We start from the raw sequence: 17,181 nt of genomic DNA, 5'->3' as shown, positions 1-17,181 counted from the left end.
CCGGCATATGCATTGTGAAATATATGACCAAACCGGGTGGTAAACATTGACTAAACCGGCCAGTTCCATTTTGACATGACCCATTTCTTTCTTTCCATACTCAGAAAAACAAGTTTTGCAATCTCTGTGTCAGTATCTATCTTCCCGTACCTTTCTTTTCGTACAATGTGAACAATTTAACGAGAAATTAAATAATTTCGAGGCAAGGTTCACTCAATTCGTCATTTTGACATGCATTTTTACTTATTTCTCGTTAATATAGAACGGTTGTAGAAAATATTGCATATCACAATAGAAAATAGTTGTATATGTATATATATTCTTCGATATCATAAAAAATATAAGAAAATAAGGATAAACCTAGCTTTCTTCTGTCTATTAATGTTTCGTCATTGTGCCGGATGTTATATACCATCGAGTCCGAACAAATTTTGCCGGTGTGGTTTAGACACAGTGTAGTATACCGCTGTTCAAAATTCACAAATTGATAGAGAAAAACAAATCGGGGTTACAAACATATATTACCAGGTTTAATCCACCATTTTTTACATAAGAAAATGCCTGTAACAAGTCAGGAATATGACAGATGTTATTAATTCTTTATAAGGTTGAGAATGGAAATGGGGAATGTGTCGGAGAGACAACAACCCAACCATAGAAAAAAATAACAGCAGAAGGTCACCAACAGGTCTTCAATGTAGCGAGAAATTCCAGCACCCAGAGGCGTCCTTCAACTAGCCCCTAAACAAATATATACTAGTTCAGTGAAAATGAAAGCCATACTTTTTTCCAAATTGTACACAAGAAACTAAAATTAAAAAAATACAAGACTAAAAAAGGCCAGAGAGAAGTCCTGTTATATGTGCTTTAGATTTTGATATTGCCATTTGCTAATTGACTTTCCTTTTTGAATTTTCCTCGGAGTTTGGTAATTTTTTTATTTTTACTTTTTGCCAGTTTCTCTTCAATTTATGACTTTGTGAATTTCACTTTGGTAATGTCTTCCTTATTTTTACAACAGTGTGGTATAATTAATAGCCAGATCAAACTGAATCCTGTTCAAGAAAAGTTGGTAATAGATGGGAATGACAGAAAATAAAAATAATGTATAATACAACAAGATTATAACTTGGAGAACCATATTTTATTGATAAATGCTCCCAACTCAAAACTGAAATGAACAAACATTAAATTCTCCATTTTAAATATTGAACACTTTAGCAAAGAACAAACAAGCTGTTATTGATTTTAAGTTATATTTCAGAAAATCTTCAATATTCTAAATACAATATTTGTTCACAGTCAAAAGTATGCACCAATTGTAGAAAAGTTATCAAAATCTAATAACATCAATTTGAAATCAAATAATTTCTGGTTGACATGTAATATATTTTTTAATTTATTGATAGTATTTCACATCAGAATAAAACTAATAAGATATGTAAATTGTAAAATAACTATTATTTTGAAGGATTTTAGGGGGGAAAAAAATCAGGTATCAAGAACTCCATGCACAACTTTAAAATTTACAGAACAAAATTTGGTGCACGAATCTATTTTGCCAAAAGACATAATTGATTTATATATATATATATATAGTTTTCAATGCTGCCACCTGCTACTTATAACCATAAGCAATATATCCATATTCCAATGCAATTATGGAAGTTTGTTTAAAATTTGTAAAAAAATCAATAAAAATATCAGTTTTAGATTTTCTATGCGAAAGTTCATCACATCAGCAATGGGTTATCACTTCTTTCCAAGAGCATGGCCTTTGTCTCGTCCACGAAGCTTCATACCTAAGAAATAGAAATATAATCATAATCTTATCACAGTCTTGAAAAATTACCATCATCATAAAATCATTCGTATTTGGTCTTCATGTGTACATGTGTTCAATGATTACAGATAATTTTTGGATGAACTTTTGGATGAACTGACAGACAGGGTTAAAACAGTACACCCTGTTCCTTCTGAGAATATATAAAATAATTTTACCCGTCTAAATTTAAAGATAAAATTTTACTAAACATTTTCACTGGAATTCATCTTGCATAAATTATAGTTCACTATGATAAAGATTTTGTTTGTGCCTTCCTTAGCATTAAAGGAAGATTCAATGACAAACAACAATTCCAGCATGTTATTGCTAATATGTGATCATTTTACACTGAACTAACCAATAGTTATTCATGCTCAAAACATAGTTCTTAAAAGAACCTTAGTAAGCCAGCCCAAATGTCTTTCGTTTCTAGGTCCCTTAGAAGTCAACTCTTTCAAAATGTTTCTATTCCTATTTTTGTTTAATAACTGGTACAAGGCTTTCATTTTCATCCTATCCCTAATCAATGCTATGTACAAAAATGTACATGCAGTAAACAGTAGGAAACAAATCATGGCACAGACGAACAGATGGATGGACAGGAATAAAACAATATATCCCAACAAATAATAAAGGTACTACCAAAGCTGTAAAGAAACAATGACAATGGTCAACAGAACAAAAACACAGGGTACGCCCAGAGTACTTTCAAAATGCATTGAAACTTTGTAAAAATACATTTGATAAAATGCTTTGCAGAGCTCAGCATGATATGACTGTAGAGGTCAAACCCTGACCAGTTGGAGCAAATTTGGACACAGTATTCAAGTTTGATACTGTCTCAATTTAAATTGTGATCAAATTTTTGACATGCAATGTAATATAGGTTTCTGACACAAAATAAATCTGGTCAAAGATCTTTCAAATCTATTGTGCAATACTGTGCAATTGAAGATTTCTTCTTGGAACTTTCCAAATTGAAAATTTTTGAAAAAAACATATTATGAATCCCTTAAAAAAATTGTAAACAAAAATGGCCCCCCCCCCCCCCAAAAAAAACTTATTTAAAAAAAACTAGGAGCAATAACCCCAAAACTCAATCCCAGCCTTTCCTTTGTATAATGGAACCTTGTAGTACAATTTCAGCAAGATCCACACACTTAAACACAAGTTACTGTCTGGACACTAGAAAATGGCTCTTTTTGGCCCTCAATTCCTACATGTTTGGGGCATTTAACCCCTAACTCAATCCTAGCCATTGCTATGGATATGGAATATTGTGCTACAATTTCAGAGAGATCCATACACTTACACATAAGTTATTGTCTGGTCACTAGATAAAAGCTTGTTTTTTGCCCCTTTATAGCCCTTTACATGTATATGTTTCTCGTCTTTCGTTTTGTTTATATAGATTAGACCGTTGGTTTTCCCGTTTGAATGGTTTTACACTAGTAATTTTGGGGCCCTTTATAGCTTGTTGTTCGGTGTGAGCCAAGGCTCCGTGTTGAAGGCCGTACTTTAACCTATAATGATTTACTTTTTAAATTGTTATTTGGATGGAGAGTTGTCTCATTGGCACTCACACCACATCTTACTATATCTCTTTAATCTTAAACTGTTGGCCCCATAACCCTCAAAATGAATCCAAACCTTCTACTTGTGTGGTTCAATTTCAAGGCAATCAAAATACTTATACATTTATTATCCTGAAACTAGAAAAAAAAAATGTTTTGGGCCCCTTTCAGGTCCCTAATTCATAGACAGTTGGGACCATCATCCCCAATATCAATTCCAACCTTCCTTTTGAGGTATTGAACCTTCTGAAAAAAAAAAATTTATAAGGTCTGTTCACTTAACTAAAGTTGTTATCAGGAAAACAATGTGTCTTCTGACGACGACAATGCAGACGACGACATCATGCCATTATATGATCCCAAAAATTGTTTTGCAGTCATATCAAAATCTTACCCAGTTGTCTTTCGAGTTTATTCATAATTTGCTGGTTTGGAATTGCCTTTCCAGATTCATATTCATTTATAATTTGTTGTTTCTCATTTATTTTCTACAAAGAAAAATACAAATAATTAATTCATCTGACACATATACCTGAAAATAAGTAAGGTGTTTGCTGCTAGCAAACTTGGCTATATTACCACTGAATTCTACAGTCCTTTTAAAACCTTGCTTTTCAACATTTTGATTTATAACAATTTAACCTTTAACTTTATCATGTTTATAGTGCCATCTTTTAGAAAAGTATATAAACTCATTACATTCTAATTGTATTTTACTTGTAGTACATTTTGTACACTTATTAAAAATTGTGCTTATTTCTTACAGTGGCCAATTCTTTTTGGGTCCATCCCTTTGCCTGTCTTCCCTGCATAATAAGTTTGCACACATCCAGACTAACTGTATCATGGTGCAGTTCCTCAGTCTCTCTGTCAAGTTTGGCTGTATTTTTACTAGTTGAGTGTTGTTTGTTTCCACCTCCATCGACTGTCATAAACAATGTTACATTTATTTGAGTCTAGTTAATTTCATGCCTGGTTAAAACATTTAAACTCTGCATTTTTTTTTGCACCTGACCTTAGTCAGGAGCCTGATTTCAGTGGTTGTTGGTGGGGTTCATAAGTGTTTCTATTTCTAGTTTTTTATATAAAATGTAGATTAGACCGTTGGTTTTCAGGTTGCAATTGTTTAACACTAGTCAATTCAAGGGCCCTTAGTAATAAATGCTTGCTGTTCTGTGTTGAAGCCCTTACTTTGACCTATGATTGTTTACTTTCTATACACTGTGGCTTGTCATGCTTGTATGGAGAGTTGTCTCTTTGGCACTCATACCATATTAATGATGACCAGATATACATGTGTATATAACTTTAGTAATAATTTAAATTACCATTTAGCATGATATCATTAAAGCAGACCATTATAAAGTGTACCATCTTTGGTCAAATTTAAATTAAATGTTAATTTCATAATGATTCTCTACAATTTTTCTCTTTCCTTATATTTTTTATTTCATGTATTTATTTTAACAAATTCTTATTAAGAACAGTATCTGTGTCAAATAAATAATTTAATTTGCCTTCTATCATTTTGTCTATCATTTCTTAAATAGGGGGCTTGTGAAAATGAAACATATTTATACACAATACCTTAAATGTGAAATTTGACTTTACCACAAATCAAACCATTATTTAAATGTTCATGTAATTCCATATTTTAAACTGTTTGATAGTTTATATAAAATTATTATATAACTATTTTACATTATATACTACCTAAACCAACACCAAAATGTTATCCATCATCACTGAATTAAGAAAATATGGTCTTGGAATAATTCAACATGTTTGTACAGATGAAGAAATAGATGACTGATCAGTGATGGTAAACATTTGTATTTCAATCTACATTTTCCTGATTGTACACTGTAGTTGTATCAACTTACATTTTTTAGTTGTTTCTACGTCACCACCTGATCTCTGAGCAGCATTTATAGCCTAAAAAACAAAAACAAAAGTAAGAGAACATCCAACATCATATCTCAGATTTTTCACCTTATTTTTGAAACACACAAAATATTTTTAACCCATTGATGTGTAAATTGATCTATGTGTATTGTATCAGCAGTGATCATGAGTATGAACCTTCCTTTTCCAGATTAAAAAAAATTAGTTTGGCCAAATATTTGTAGAAATTTGTGTACATTTAAACTTCTCCCATTATATATAAGACTCACTGGTACGAAAGGCAAAAAAAAGAAAACTACCTATATTCACATTTATCTTTAAAATTATTATTTTCATAGCTGATCAATTAATTTTAGCTCCAACACCAACAGATCAAAAAAAGAAACATAAAATAAACAACTTACAATTGAAACTAGAGGCTCTAAAGAGCCTGTGTCGATCACCTTGGTCTATGTGAATATTAAACAACGGACAAAGATGGATTCATGACAAAATTGTGTTTTGGTGATAGTGATGTGTTTGTAGATCTTACTTTACTAAACATTCTTGCAGCTTACAATTATCTGTATCTATAATAAACTTGGTCAGGTTAGTTTCAGTGGAAAATGATGGTGAAAATTTGACTATAAAGGGCAACAACTCCTTAGGAGGTCAAGTGACCATTTTGATCATATTGACTTATTTGTAAATCTTACTCAGCTGAACAATATTGCTGTTTAAAGTTTATCTCTATCTATAATAATATTCAAGATATTAACCAAAAACAGCAAAATTTTCTTAAAATTACCAATTCAAGGGCAGCAACCTAACAACAGGTTGTCTGATTCATCTGAAAAATTTAGAGCAAATAGATCTTGACCTAATTAACAATTTTACCTCTTGTCAGATTTGCTCTAAATGCTTTGGTTTTTGAGTTATAAGCCAAAACTTCACTTTACCCTATGTTCTATTTTTAGCTATGGTGGCCATCTTGGATGGTTGGCCGGGTCATCGGACACATTTTTCAAACTAGATACCCATGATGATTGTGGGCAAGCTTGGTTAAATTTGACTCAGTAGTTTCAGAGGAGAAGATTTTTGTAAAAGATTACTAAGATCTACGAAAAATGGTTAAAAATTAACTACAAAGGACATTAACTCCTAAATGGGTCAACTGACCATTTCGGTCAAGTTGACTTATTTGTAAATCTTTCTTTGCTGAACATTATTGATGTTTTCATGTACAAAATAAAGGTTAGGAAAACAAGTCAAACAACCTGCACTCATGGGAAGTTGATAAATTATATATTATCAGCCTAGCTTCTTATTCCAGCTTCCTGATCCAGCATCTGTATGAGCATTTGGGACCTTCAATACTGTAGCCATCTACATACACCTTATCGCTAATCCCGGCTGACCCTGCCACTTGAACTTTTGACGTCAACAACAATCACTTTTCCATTGTGGCGTCAGATATTTTGTTTTATGACGTCAACATTTTACGGGAACCTGTGTGAAATCCAGCAATGGCGGATAAATAGCGATAAGGTGTATTGTATCTAAACCTCTAGACTACAAACCAACAATGCCTTATTAAAAATCATCCTGTGTGGTGCATGTATTGTATGGTGCAGTCCAGTGTATCTGCGCAACTAAAACTTATGACTTCACTTCATTCAACTGATAAAACCAATAATTGGATAATATTGTGTGAATACATTCATAACATATTTTTACTCCATAAAATTATCAGTTTGTAGCTAGGGTTTCACCCTCAAGATTTTGTGTAATGTGTGTTTAAAATTAGGGAAACCCCTGTTCTGAGAGTTCCTCCAATGTTTGGTGATTTCGAGCATGCCTTCCAAAAATAGCTTATTTTGAATAGAGGAAAGATTTGCTGCTACGAAAGGTAGCTAAATTCAAACCAAGCACACTGCCAAGGATGCAGAGCAAAAATTATTTCAATCTGATAAAAATTTAACTGAAGTAAAACAAGCAAATCTTATTCTTATGAATTTCTAAATGACATGCTCCTTACATCTGTCACGATTTCCCGCGAAAAAAGCTTAACCAAAATGAAAGGAAAACTACATAAAAAAACGATGTCCATGCCACAATTTTGTACAGGAATATAGAGTAGGTTAATAAAAAACAATTTACATTTATTTTTCATAGAATTCGTTTTTCATTTGTTTTTTATTCATTATAAAAAGATCTATTTTCTGACCATCATGACTGGTGGTAAATATTCATACAAAATTCCATTGATGTCGAAAGGGATGGCAAAAAATGAGGTTTCCTGTTGAATAAAACCCCAAATTATTGCAAATTATTTTAAAGTAATATCTCACAAACAAATAACATAATTGCCGCAGACTGAAAAATCACCTAATTGACAGCAGATCAATTTGATTTACATCACATGATTTTGACACCATTGGAATTTGAATGTGAACAAAACAAGGTTAGTAGGTTCAGTATGGGACAGCATCGTACATTGAGTTTAATACTGAGAAACAATTATGAGTAACCAAGCTTGACAATGCATGGTAATAAGAAATCGAAGCTAAGTCTACAGAAAAAGTAAGAAAAAAATGTCCTTAGGTGAATGACTTATCATCATAGCTGGATATAATTTCTTACAGAATAAGATTCTGGGTGCTTCTATATTAAAAAAGTAAAAGGAGAAAATAGGGTCAGCATCTTATGACATCATTATAATGACACATGAGGATGTGATATTCAACCTCAAAATATCCTTAAAAAAACTTTACAATTCAAATCTTTTATCTCAAGGTGAAACGGAATTAACTTGAAACGAGTTAGCAAAATTTCTAAAAAAAATATGGCACCTGTTTTGAACGAAGTTGGCTAGCTTTTGGTGGTCTTTTACCAATGTAAGTTACTTCACTCCAATCAGCTTCTGCCATTGTATAGTTGTTTTGTGTATGATTTGGAATAAAATGTAGTGGATAAGGGTGTCTTTAACTGTTTTTACGCGTCACTAACAAACTGTTGTGAAAGAAATGTGATTGCAAATATGGCGTGGAATCCTACTTTTGGTGTTTTGTCGTAAAAGACAAACATAATTTTATTTCATTTCGAATACAATTTCATTGTATTTGTATGTTACTGTTTTAAAATATCAAATACTGGAATTATTCACACCTATAAATTAACACTGATCCTAATTATGTTTTACGACTTCCGGAAATTGGTCTGGAAATCCACAAAAAGAAAAAATTGTCATCGACTCAAAAAACACAAACACAGTTTTCATACAACAGACATCCTTTAAATGTACTGAGGTTATTTAAGTTAATTCACCAAATTTCAGACCCATGCAATGAATATTTATAGTACTACATCAATCTAAAAAGACGAAAGTGAAACCAAAGTTGTGAGAGAAATTTTTTATTTTCACTGAAATTATCAGTGAAATTTATAATTGTGTTGCAATAGTTACATTGTGACTTTGCCTATCCAAACCAAGTTGACAAGAGATTTTCAGTTCAGCATATTCCTTTATGTTATCATATAAAACTTGACTATAAGTATGCAAGATGAAATTTGTTATGCATATGGCAGGGAAGTAAAAATGGTATTTGATACACCTTATTGCTATTTGTCCGCCATTACCCACATCAGTTCCCTTAAAATACTGACGTCTTAATAAAAAATATCTGAAGCCACAATTGAAAAGCGATTGTTGTATGATGTCAAAAGTTCAAGTGGGAATAACAATAAGGTGTATTCATCAACCTATTTGATACACCTTATCTCTATTCCCAGCTCTCCTGAGAATCTGTTCTGCTTGAACTATTGACGTCATACAGCAAATACTACTCTGTTGTGGCGTCAGATGTTTTGTATTTTGGCGTCAAAATTGTAAGGAAACCTGTGTGATGTCTGGCCAGTAAATAATCAAGGTAATGGCGGACAAATAGCGATAAGGTGTATTCAGAAGTATGGAGCTGTTATTTCCTTTCAGTAAACATCAGGGCTCATGTTAGCTGGAAACTTGTCTCTTTTCTGACCACCACTTCACTTTACTTACCCTTCAAAAGGAATAATTATCTGCCCTGTTCACTCACTCACTTTCGTCAGGAATTTACAATTTTTTCCCAACATTGACCAAGTCAATGAATCAGCATTTTTTTTATTTTATTTATAATGAAAGCGTGAACCCTTCCAGAAAAGGAATTTAGAATACCATAATGTTTAACACTTGTACAGAAGGAGTGGTTCTATCCTAGAACAATCAGAGAGTGGAACATCTTGCCCATCTGTACTGTCTCTGCCCTGAGTTCTGAATCTTTCAAGGCTCAGCTCCGTCATTAAATTTTAAGATAACATGTTTTTATTTGCATCTGTATACAGTCAAGGTTATAACTCTATAGGGTTATTGGAGAAAAATAAAATACATTTGATATTGTGGACTGAAAAATCAAAGTACTGTGATAACATTATGTATGTTACATGTTTCAAAGGGAAAATATGCATCATAAGTTTTGTTAAAATGTATACAAATTACAATTTCTATTGATATTACTATTGTCTTTATCTATCTTAGCCATAAAAAGCAGAGATTGGGGACTTTTGAGTACTTCTGGACCAAACAAGGTTTTAGGTCTGTTATTATGAATGTAGGAAAAAATGGTCTAATCTATATAAAAACTTGAAACACTTATGAACCACATCAACAAACCACATCAACAGAACATCAAATTCCTGACTTACAAATGTAGGACAGGTGCAATCAAATGTAGTGGGTTTTAAACATTTTAATAGGTACCAACGTTAACCTTCACCCTTATAATATCTGAAACAATAGTGTAACATCATGACATAGAAAGACACTATAAAATATCAATACTAGTAGTATGCTTTGCTCAAAAACATGTGCATTCTTGTTCATCATGTTCATGTTGTATGACTTGAATGCTTGCAATTAATTTATTCTTTTTGACTTTTAGGAATTGAAGATGATGGATGTTACAATTAAAACACTTGATGGACAAAACAGAAGTTTTAGTGTACCAGAAAATGTATGTTGTATTACAGAGTGGTTGATATTTTCAAAACTTTGGAAATGGCCATATTTTGAATAACCCCATTTATAAATAAAAAAAGACCACAACATTTTTTCCGAGTTTAGAACATGCAATAGTATATATTAGGATATTTAAGTTCTGTTTGATTGTATACAGTATCAGATATAAAAAAAACAAATGTTACTCATTGCTTTACATTTTACATCTGTATCTAAATGTTTAATATGTTATAGAAACCTAATTGGAAATTGAATATAAATATTTAGTATGGAATCTAATGGACAATTGGTAATAAGTATTTATAAAAGAAATCTAATGGGCAATTGTACATTTTTTAGCGACCTTAAAACCCGATGGTCTTATTCAATAAATGTGTATTAAAGATTTCTACACAGTTCAGTATATATATATATATATATATAAATTTGATATTTTGTGATACATGTAGTGGTTTTATGTAATTTGCAAAAACTCTTTTATCTTCAGACAACAGTTAAACAGTTTAAAGAGAAGATAGCAGGATCAATAGTAAGATATTATAGCTTAATAACATCATGTTGTATACTGTAAATTCAGAAAATTATTTACTATTGCTTTTTCTTTTAAAAATGTACAAAATTGTTTGATTAATTAATATTGTGATTTGAGGAAAATCTCCATACAGATAAATGTATCACATATCAAAATGCCAGTTCTTATTTGTGATATTTACCCCGTCGCATTATTAGCATCAATGAATACCTGGTAAAAATTTCTGAATTTACAGTACATTATTTGTTCATTACTTTAACATGATGGTAAGGGTAAAAATATCTAACTAGCATGTCAACACTAAGGTTGTGAGTTAAATCCTGCATGTGGCTGGTGCATTCAACCCAACTTTTATTGACTAGGATTGTCAGTTTTCATACAGAAGGTCAGTGATTTTATCTGATCTCCTTCACCAATTAAAAATGACCATCAAGAATAAGCCAATAATGATAAAAGTGGCATTAAACTAGTTTTAATTAATCAATTCTAAAAGCTGTTTACGGGTATGCAAGTATCTAGCACAAATATAAAAAAAAGAAGATGTGGTATGATTGTCAATGAGACCACTCTCCACAAGAGACCAAAATGACACAGAAATTAACAACTATAGGTCACGGTATGGCCTTCAACAATGAGCAAACCACATACCCCATAGTCACCTATAAGAGACCCGAAATGACAATGTCAAACAATTCAAAAGAGAAAAACTAACGGCCTTATTAATGTACAAAAAATGAACGAAAAACAAATATGTAACACATAAACAAACAACAACCACTGAATTACAGGCTCCTGACTTGGGACACCCACATACACACAGAATGTGGCGGGGTTAAACATGTCAGCATAATCCCAAACCCCCCCATACCTGGGACAGTGGTACATGTATAACAGTACAACATAAGAATGAACTATAAAAATCAGTTGAAAAAGGTTTAACTCATTAGATGGACAAAGATACAAGTGGACATGGTCTGGTACTTGTACATCCCAACAACAAAAAAGACACTTGGTACAGATCTGTACAAAAGGTTCCATAGGCCCAAATATATTTTTGAGACTTGTTGTTTTATATGCTTTGAGGGAATGTTCTGGAGGATCATTTATATCTTAAATGCCTGCAATGTTGGGGATGTGGTACACCATTAAGACTGTCCAGCTCTTTCTACCTTCAAAACTAGATACTTGTTTATATACGTATTCCTGAAGCATCTGTGTAACTCACTGCTCTTATATTACACAAATGTAGCCAGATAATATGTAATAACTGTATATTAATTTTGAGATAAACACTGCTTAGGAAGAATGAAATTCAGTATTGAAAATGGACATATTGTTGATGTAGTCTTTATGATAAAATTACATGTACATCTTTTTATGTTGACAAAATTTACCCTTTCCTCCATAATCACACCTTTTGACACAACCCCCTTCACTCCATAATGACGCCTGTGTAGTGGCTTAGTTGAAATGTGTTACCAATAAAAAAAACTTTATCAGACTTAAAAAATTTGTCTCTAATATAAAAAGGATATTCACGACAAGATCTGACTGGAATTTCATTGATGAAATATTCCTTTTCGCAATGCATTAATTCTTTAAACCTTAACTTTTTTTTTAATAAGAAAAAATTCTATGCGAATCAAGTATGTAAAAAAATAAATCCATAGATACTATGAAGATAGTGTTTTAGTGATGCATAAAGTTGTAGTGACCGATTTGTTTTTGAAATTATCAGTTTATCAATTATACAAGTAAATATTAATATGGAAGGACTGGGTTAAACTGAAATTCAATTAAAGTTCATGTTAATTGCTGACAAAGACATTGTTATTGATTTATATACCAAGTCTTTATTATACCCCACGCAACAAAGTCCCCACGCAACAAAGTTGCGTAGAGTATAATGTTTTTGTTTTGACCCGTCTGTCCGTCAGTCCTGTTTTTTGTCATCCCAACTCCTCTCAAACCACACAACAGAATTTCACGAAACCTATTTAGATGAAAAGGATATATTATGTAGTTGTGCATATGGACAGGAAATTACGATTCAATTTTTTTTCTAGGAGTTACGCCCCTTTGAACTTATTTACTTCAATATACTACTGCAACAGTTTGTCATCGCAACTCCTCTGAAACTACTCAACAGAATTTCATGAAACCTTTTAAGATAATAAGGACATACTATGTGCATATCGACAGGAAATTAAGTTTCAATTTTTTTTCTAGGAGTTACACCTCTTTGAACTTATTATTATTTTTTCTTACACTTATTTAATCTTCAATGACAATGTGGGGACGTGGGGTATGTGAGCCTGCTCACTCAGGTTCTTTAATTTTTCAGAATATTGATGTAGAAACACAGAGACTAATTTTCCAGGGACGTGTGTTGCAGGATGAAAAACTGTTAAAAGATTATGGTAAGACATTGTATAGATATAATTAGATGTTTTACCACTGTGTTTAGTTTAATGGAAATGCAATGAATATACCATTTATTTATGTACATGTTGTACTATGAAATCATAATTCATTCTTTATGGGTTGTCTTTATTTAGCTGAAACTAAATGAAAATTAGGGTAAGATCCTTTTTTTTCAAAACTTATTATGCCCCACCTACGATAGTAGAGGGGCATTATGTTTTCTGGTCTGTGCGTCCGTTCGTCTGTCCATCTGTCCCGCTTCAGGTTAAAGTTTTTGGTCAAGGTAGTTTTTGATGAAGTTGAAGTCCAATCGACTTCAAACTTAGTACACATGTTCCCTATGATGTGATCTTTCTAATTTTAATGCCAAATTAGAGTTTTTACCCCAATATCAGGTTCCACACAACATTGAAAATGATAGTGCAAGTGGGGCATTAGTGTACTGAGGACACATTCTTGTTGTTATTGTAATCGTGCATAGTTCAAATTGAAATGTATATAAGATAAACACATTAATTTTCAAATATGGTGTTACATTTGTTAAAAACTGGTTTTTTTGTAGATGTTCATGGAAAAGTTATACATGTTGTTCAAAAGCCGCCGCCTAGTGCAAGACCATCTGGAGCTAGTGCCACATCAACAAGTACACCAACACCTGGTCCTACCCCAGGTCCACCCAGAGGTGATGTCAATAGCTATGTCGTTGGTTCATTCACAATACCATCAGACGTAATTGACCCTAATCAAGTACAGGTAAGTCTTAGTCATTAATTATTGCTGTTATTTTTGAAAAATATGAAATGACAGGTCATAAATTTATTGCATATAAGAGGTTTTCTGGAATTCTCAAAAACAAAAGGATTTATAAAAAACAAAAAGAGTAGAGGAAATATGGAGCAACAAATCATATCTTCTTTTCCTTAAAACACAAAAAAATCATTTTACTAGTTGTATAACTTTCTATGAAATTTCACAGTATTTGATTTTTTGACATCCTGCTTACAATAGTAGAAAGACATTTTAATTTCCAGTCTGTAAAAATAAGTAAGATGGTGGTATGATTGGGGGTGAGACAACTCTCTACTATAGACCAAATGACTTAGATGTTAACAACTATATATCACAAACAATGATTCAACAATGAGCATAACACATACTATGTCTGTCAGTTTGTTAGTCACACCTGTATCAAGTTTAAGTAGTTTACCATGAAAATGTGATCATATCAACTTGAAACTAACACATGTTCATTATGATGCCAACATTTTAAGATATATTTTTTGCCTAAGCAAAAATTGTTTATGAAATAAATATATAATTTTTTTTAATTTAAGCAAATTGTTCAGAATGCTGTTCAGAACATGGGAGATATGGGTAGGAATGCCAGAGTATCAACAAGAGCTTCAGTGAGTATTTACAATGCAATAGCATTTGAATCAAAATATGAATAAAATATTGAATCAATCATATCTATTTTTTAAAAAGAATTTAAATGCTTTCAGTATACTTTTTTTAAAGAATTTTGAAGGGCAAATCAATATTTTCAGTAAACATTATGAAACTTTACAGTTTAATATTTGTCCATGGACAAGAAATGTTGAATGTTAATGTCTATATTTATAAATTCATTAATGTCTTCTATATAATTACAGAATGATGGTTCTTCAGTTGATGTCCACATACATCTTGGTCAAGTAGGAGGTCCAGCAAGAGTGGAGAGTGAATCACAGCTCCGCATCAATAATGCCAGACGCATGTTACAGATGGCCAGGGAACAAATAACCAGACTTGAGGTCTATATTTTTTAAAAGTGCTATTTTAGTTCTGTATATAATAAATAGGACAGATCTATTTGACATTAAAATTTGAAATTATATTATATTTATCCTAAGCGACATTTTTAAGAAGTTAGTATTTTTATTTTCAAAGGAAATTTTTCAAACACCCAAAAGACCTGCTGTATAATATTCGGATTATTTGTACAGTTAATTATCCCTTCATGGTTTTGAATTACTCTTACAAATAATGATTGAGAAAAATTAATGATAGAAAATGACATTTTAGAACATATAGATAATTTGAGGATTTATAGAAAAAGGTTTTAAAAAAAATCTGATAAATCTTGATACCTGAATAGGTCAAAATTTAAGATTTTTTATATATAGATTTTTTATTTGTGTATGCTATTTTTTATGAATTGTAAATCATTCTTTGTGTCATAGTTTAACTTATAATTCAGTGGTTTCAAACTTGCAACATTAAAAAAAATATTTGAAAGATTGAACTTTTGTTTAATTTTGTTTAATTTTATATTTTTGATATCATCAAAGGATATTTTATAAAAAGGAAAATTAAGTTACAACACAAAACCAATATAACTCCAGATAGACAGAGACTAGAGTACAATTTAAAATCACAATTACTTGAACAAACAACACTTATTAGTAGAGACTAAGTAATACAAACTAAAACAAACCCATTTTTAGAAGGGTAAACATATTTTTGTCTGGATATTTTTTTAAATATTTATTTCATATTATTTATATTCGTTGATGGATAGATTTGTTTACTAATGATATAAAGTTTGAACTGATGGTAGAATAAAATTAATCATCAAAGATTTATTTTATATTTTCCCCAAAAATAGAATATAGGACGAGCTCCTGGTGCCAGTGAAGAATCTAACACAGATAGACCAGCCACTATGGAAGAATCTGAATCAGAAACACCAAGCACATCTACCCCACCAACAGACAATGATAGGGAAAGAGATTCCGAGGATATGGAAACAGAGGCAAGTACCCCATCACAGACTGCTGAAGCAACAAACAGTAGCCGGACTGAAGGAGGAACATCACAAGAAACTGGGACAACCACAACAGAGACACCTTCATCTACTGGTAGTCAAGCAACAGGAGGTCAAGGGCAAGGTCAATCTCATCCACCTGGTTTAATGTGAGTAAACTTTTATACTAATGTTTTGTATTCATTGAGGTGGTGTTAAACACTTAGTAAAGTAAAGGTGTTTTATATGGGGAAATGTGATATGATATGTGTCAGTCTAATACTGTGTCAATAAAAGAGTTAAAGATTCATTTACTTTAAATCAGAAATTATTGCGTGCCTTTGTTGTTGCAATTTTTTCATTTGAGACTAAAAAGCGACATTAATTTTTGAGATATGCAGAAAAATCTTGTTTGATTCATATAAATTATTTCAAGTTGGGAGTTTTAACTAATTATTACAATATTAATTATAACACAATCACATTTTTGGCAATAATAAAAACATTGCAATAATAACTGAATTTACAGTAGTCACATTGCAATATAAAGACTGATGAATCACACTGTATTTTCAAGAAATAAAAACTTTTTCTTCTTTAATATTTTACATATATAGAAATCATAATTAGAAAATCTTAAAACAATTCATTTCCTTGCATATTATTTTTCAGACGACCTCCGATTACTTTAGTAGCAGAAGTTTTACAGGAAGTTCTAGAGGTTAATCAGAGATTACAACCTTTCCTAGAAAGATATCAAACAATAACAAGAGAAGATAGGACCCTTGAAGGACAGGTATAACTTTTTTTTAAAGTTTTAAAGCATTATGCCCATTTAAATGATGAACAGGTACCAATTTTTTTTTAGGAGTCAGCAACATTTATTTATATAGTCAGCTATAAAAGTGACTACGTGTGATACAATAAAAAAACCAATGCCATGAATTATGACAAAACAATAAAAGAAAACAAATATGACATGCAGCAACCTCTTTTAGCAAGGATAACTGTATTGTATCTAAGATCATTGAAATTACTATCACAAATCTATGCATTGAGATATTTTCTACTTTGCCATGTATTTGGTTATATATAGATTTCATG

The 17,181-nt window shown here is 31.5% G+C and overlaps 2 protein-coding genes across 4 annotated transcripts in view; one reads left to right on the top strand and one right to left on the bottom strand.

Moving 5' to 3' along the window:
• Positions 1–1,122: 1,122 nt before the first annotated feature.
• LOC134707461 (endothelial differentiation-related factor 1-like) lies at positions 1,123–8,367 on the bottom strand. The gene is made up of 5 exons (XM_063567214.1): positions 8,136–8,367; positions 5,283–5,334; positions 4,164–4,324; positions 3,794–3,887; positions 1,123–1,802 (listed from the first exon to the last, which is right to left on the bottom strand). The coding sequence occupies exons 1-5, from the start codon at positions 8,211–8,213 to the stop codon at positions 1,753–1,755; spliced, it is 435 nt and encodes a 144-aa protein (XP_063423284.1). The 5' UTR covers positions 8,214–8,367; the 3' UTR covers positions 1,123–1,752.
• A 119-nt stretch (positions 8,368–8,486) lies between these two features.
• The window catches only part of LOC134707460 (large proline-rich protein BAG6-like), a 30,447-nt gene continuing 21,752 nt past the window's right edge, over positions 8,487–17,181 (top strand). For 2 of the 3 annotated variants that reach the window (XM_063567213.1, XM_063567211.1), the window contains exons 1-9: positions 8,487–8,583; positions 10,260–10,331; positions 10,824–10,865; positions 13,213–13,288; positions 13,855–14,045; positions 14,627–14,698; positions 14,945–15,085; positions 15,940–16,247; positions 16,750–16,873. In XM_063567213.1, the coding sequence (XP_063423283.1) occupies positions 10,269–10,331; positions 10,824–10,865; positions 13,213–13,288; positions 13,855–14,045; positions 14,627–14,698; positions 14,945–15,085; positions 15,940–16,247; positions 16,750–16,873 (1,017 nt within the window). In that variant the 5' untranslated portion in view covers positions 8,487–8,583; positions 10,260–10,268. Of the gene's footprint in view, positions 8,592–10,259; positions 10,332–10,823; positions 10,866–13,212; positions 13,289–13,854; positions 14,046–14,626; positions 14,699–14,944; positions 15,086–15,939; positions 16,248–16,749; positions 16,874–17,181 lie in introns of all 3 variants that reach the window. The other variant, XM_063567212.1, reaches the window with a different exon arrangement.

This window comes from Mytilus trossulus, chromosome 2 (assembly GCF_036588685.1).
Source record: "Mytilus trossulus isolate FHL-02 chromosome 2, PNRI_Mtr1.1.1.hap1, whole genome shotgun sequence".
Taxonomy (NCBI): Eukaryota; Metazoa; Mollusca; class Bivalvia; order Mytilida; family Mytilidae; genus Mytilus; species Mytilus trossulus.
Note: the sequence above shows the minus strand (reverse complement) of the source record. Positions and strands in the feature narration are given on the sequence as shown.

What these genes read in the sequence shown, in the direction of transcription:
- LOC134707461 (XM_063567214.1), bottom strand. Translation starts at nt 8,213, where the DNA reads ATGGCAGAAGCTGATTGGAGTGAAGTAACTTACATTGGTAAAAGACCA. An exon ending in GCCAACTTCGTTCAAAACAG is followed by an intron (nt 5,335 to 8,135) that starts GTGCCATATTTT and finishes TTTGTTTTTTAG; the next exon opens with GCTATAAATGCTGCTCAGAG. An exon ending in TAAACTCGAAAGACAACTGG is followed by an intron (nt 1,803 to 3,793) that starts GTAAGATTTTGA and finishes TCTATTTCTTAG; the next exon opens with GTATGAAGCTTCGTGGACGA.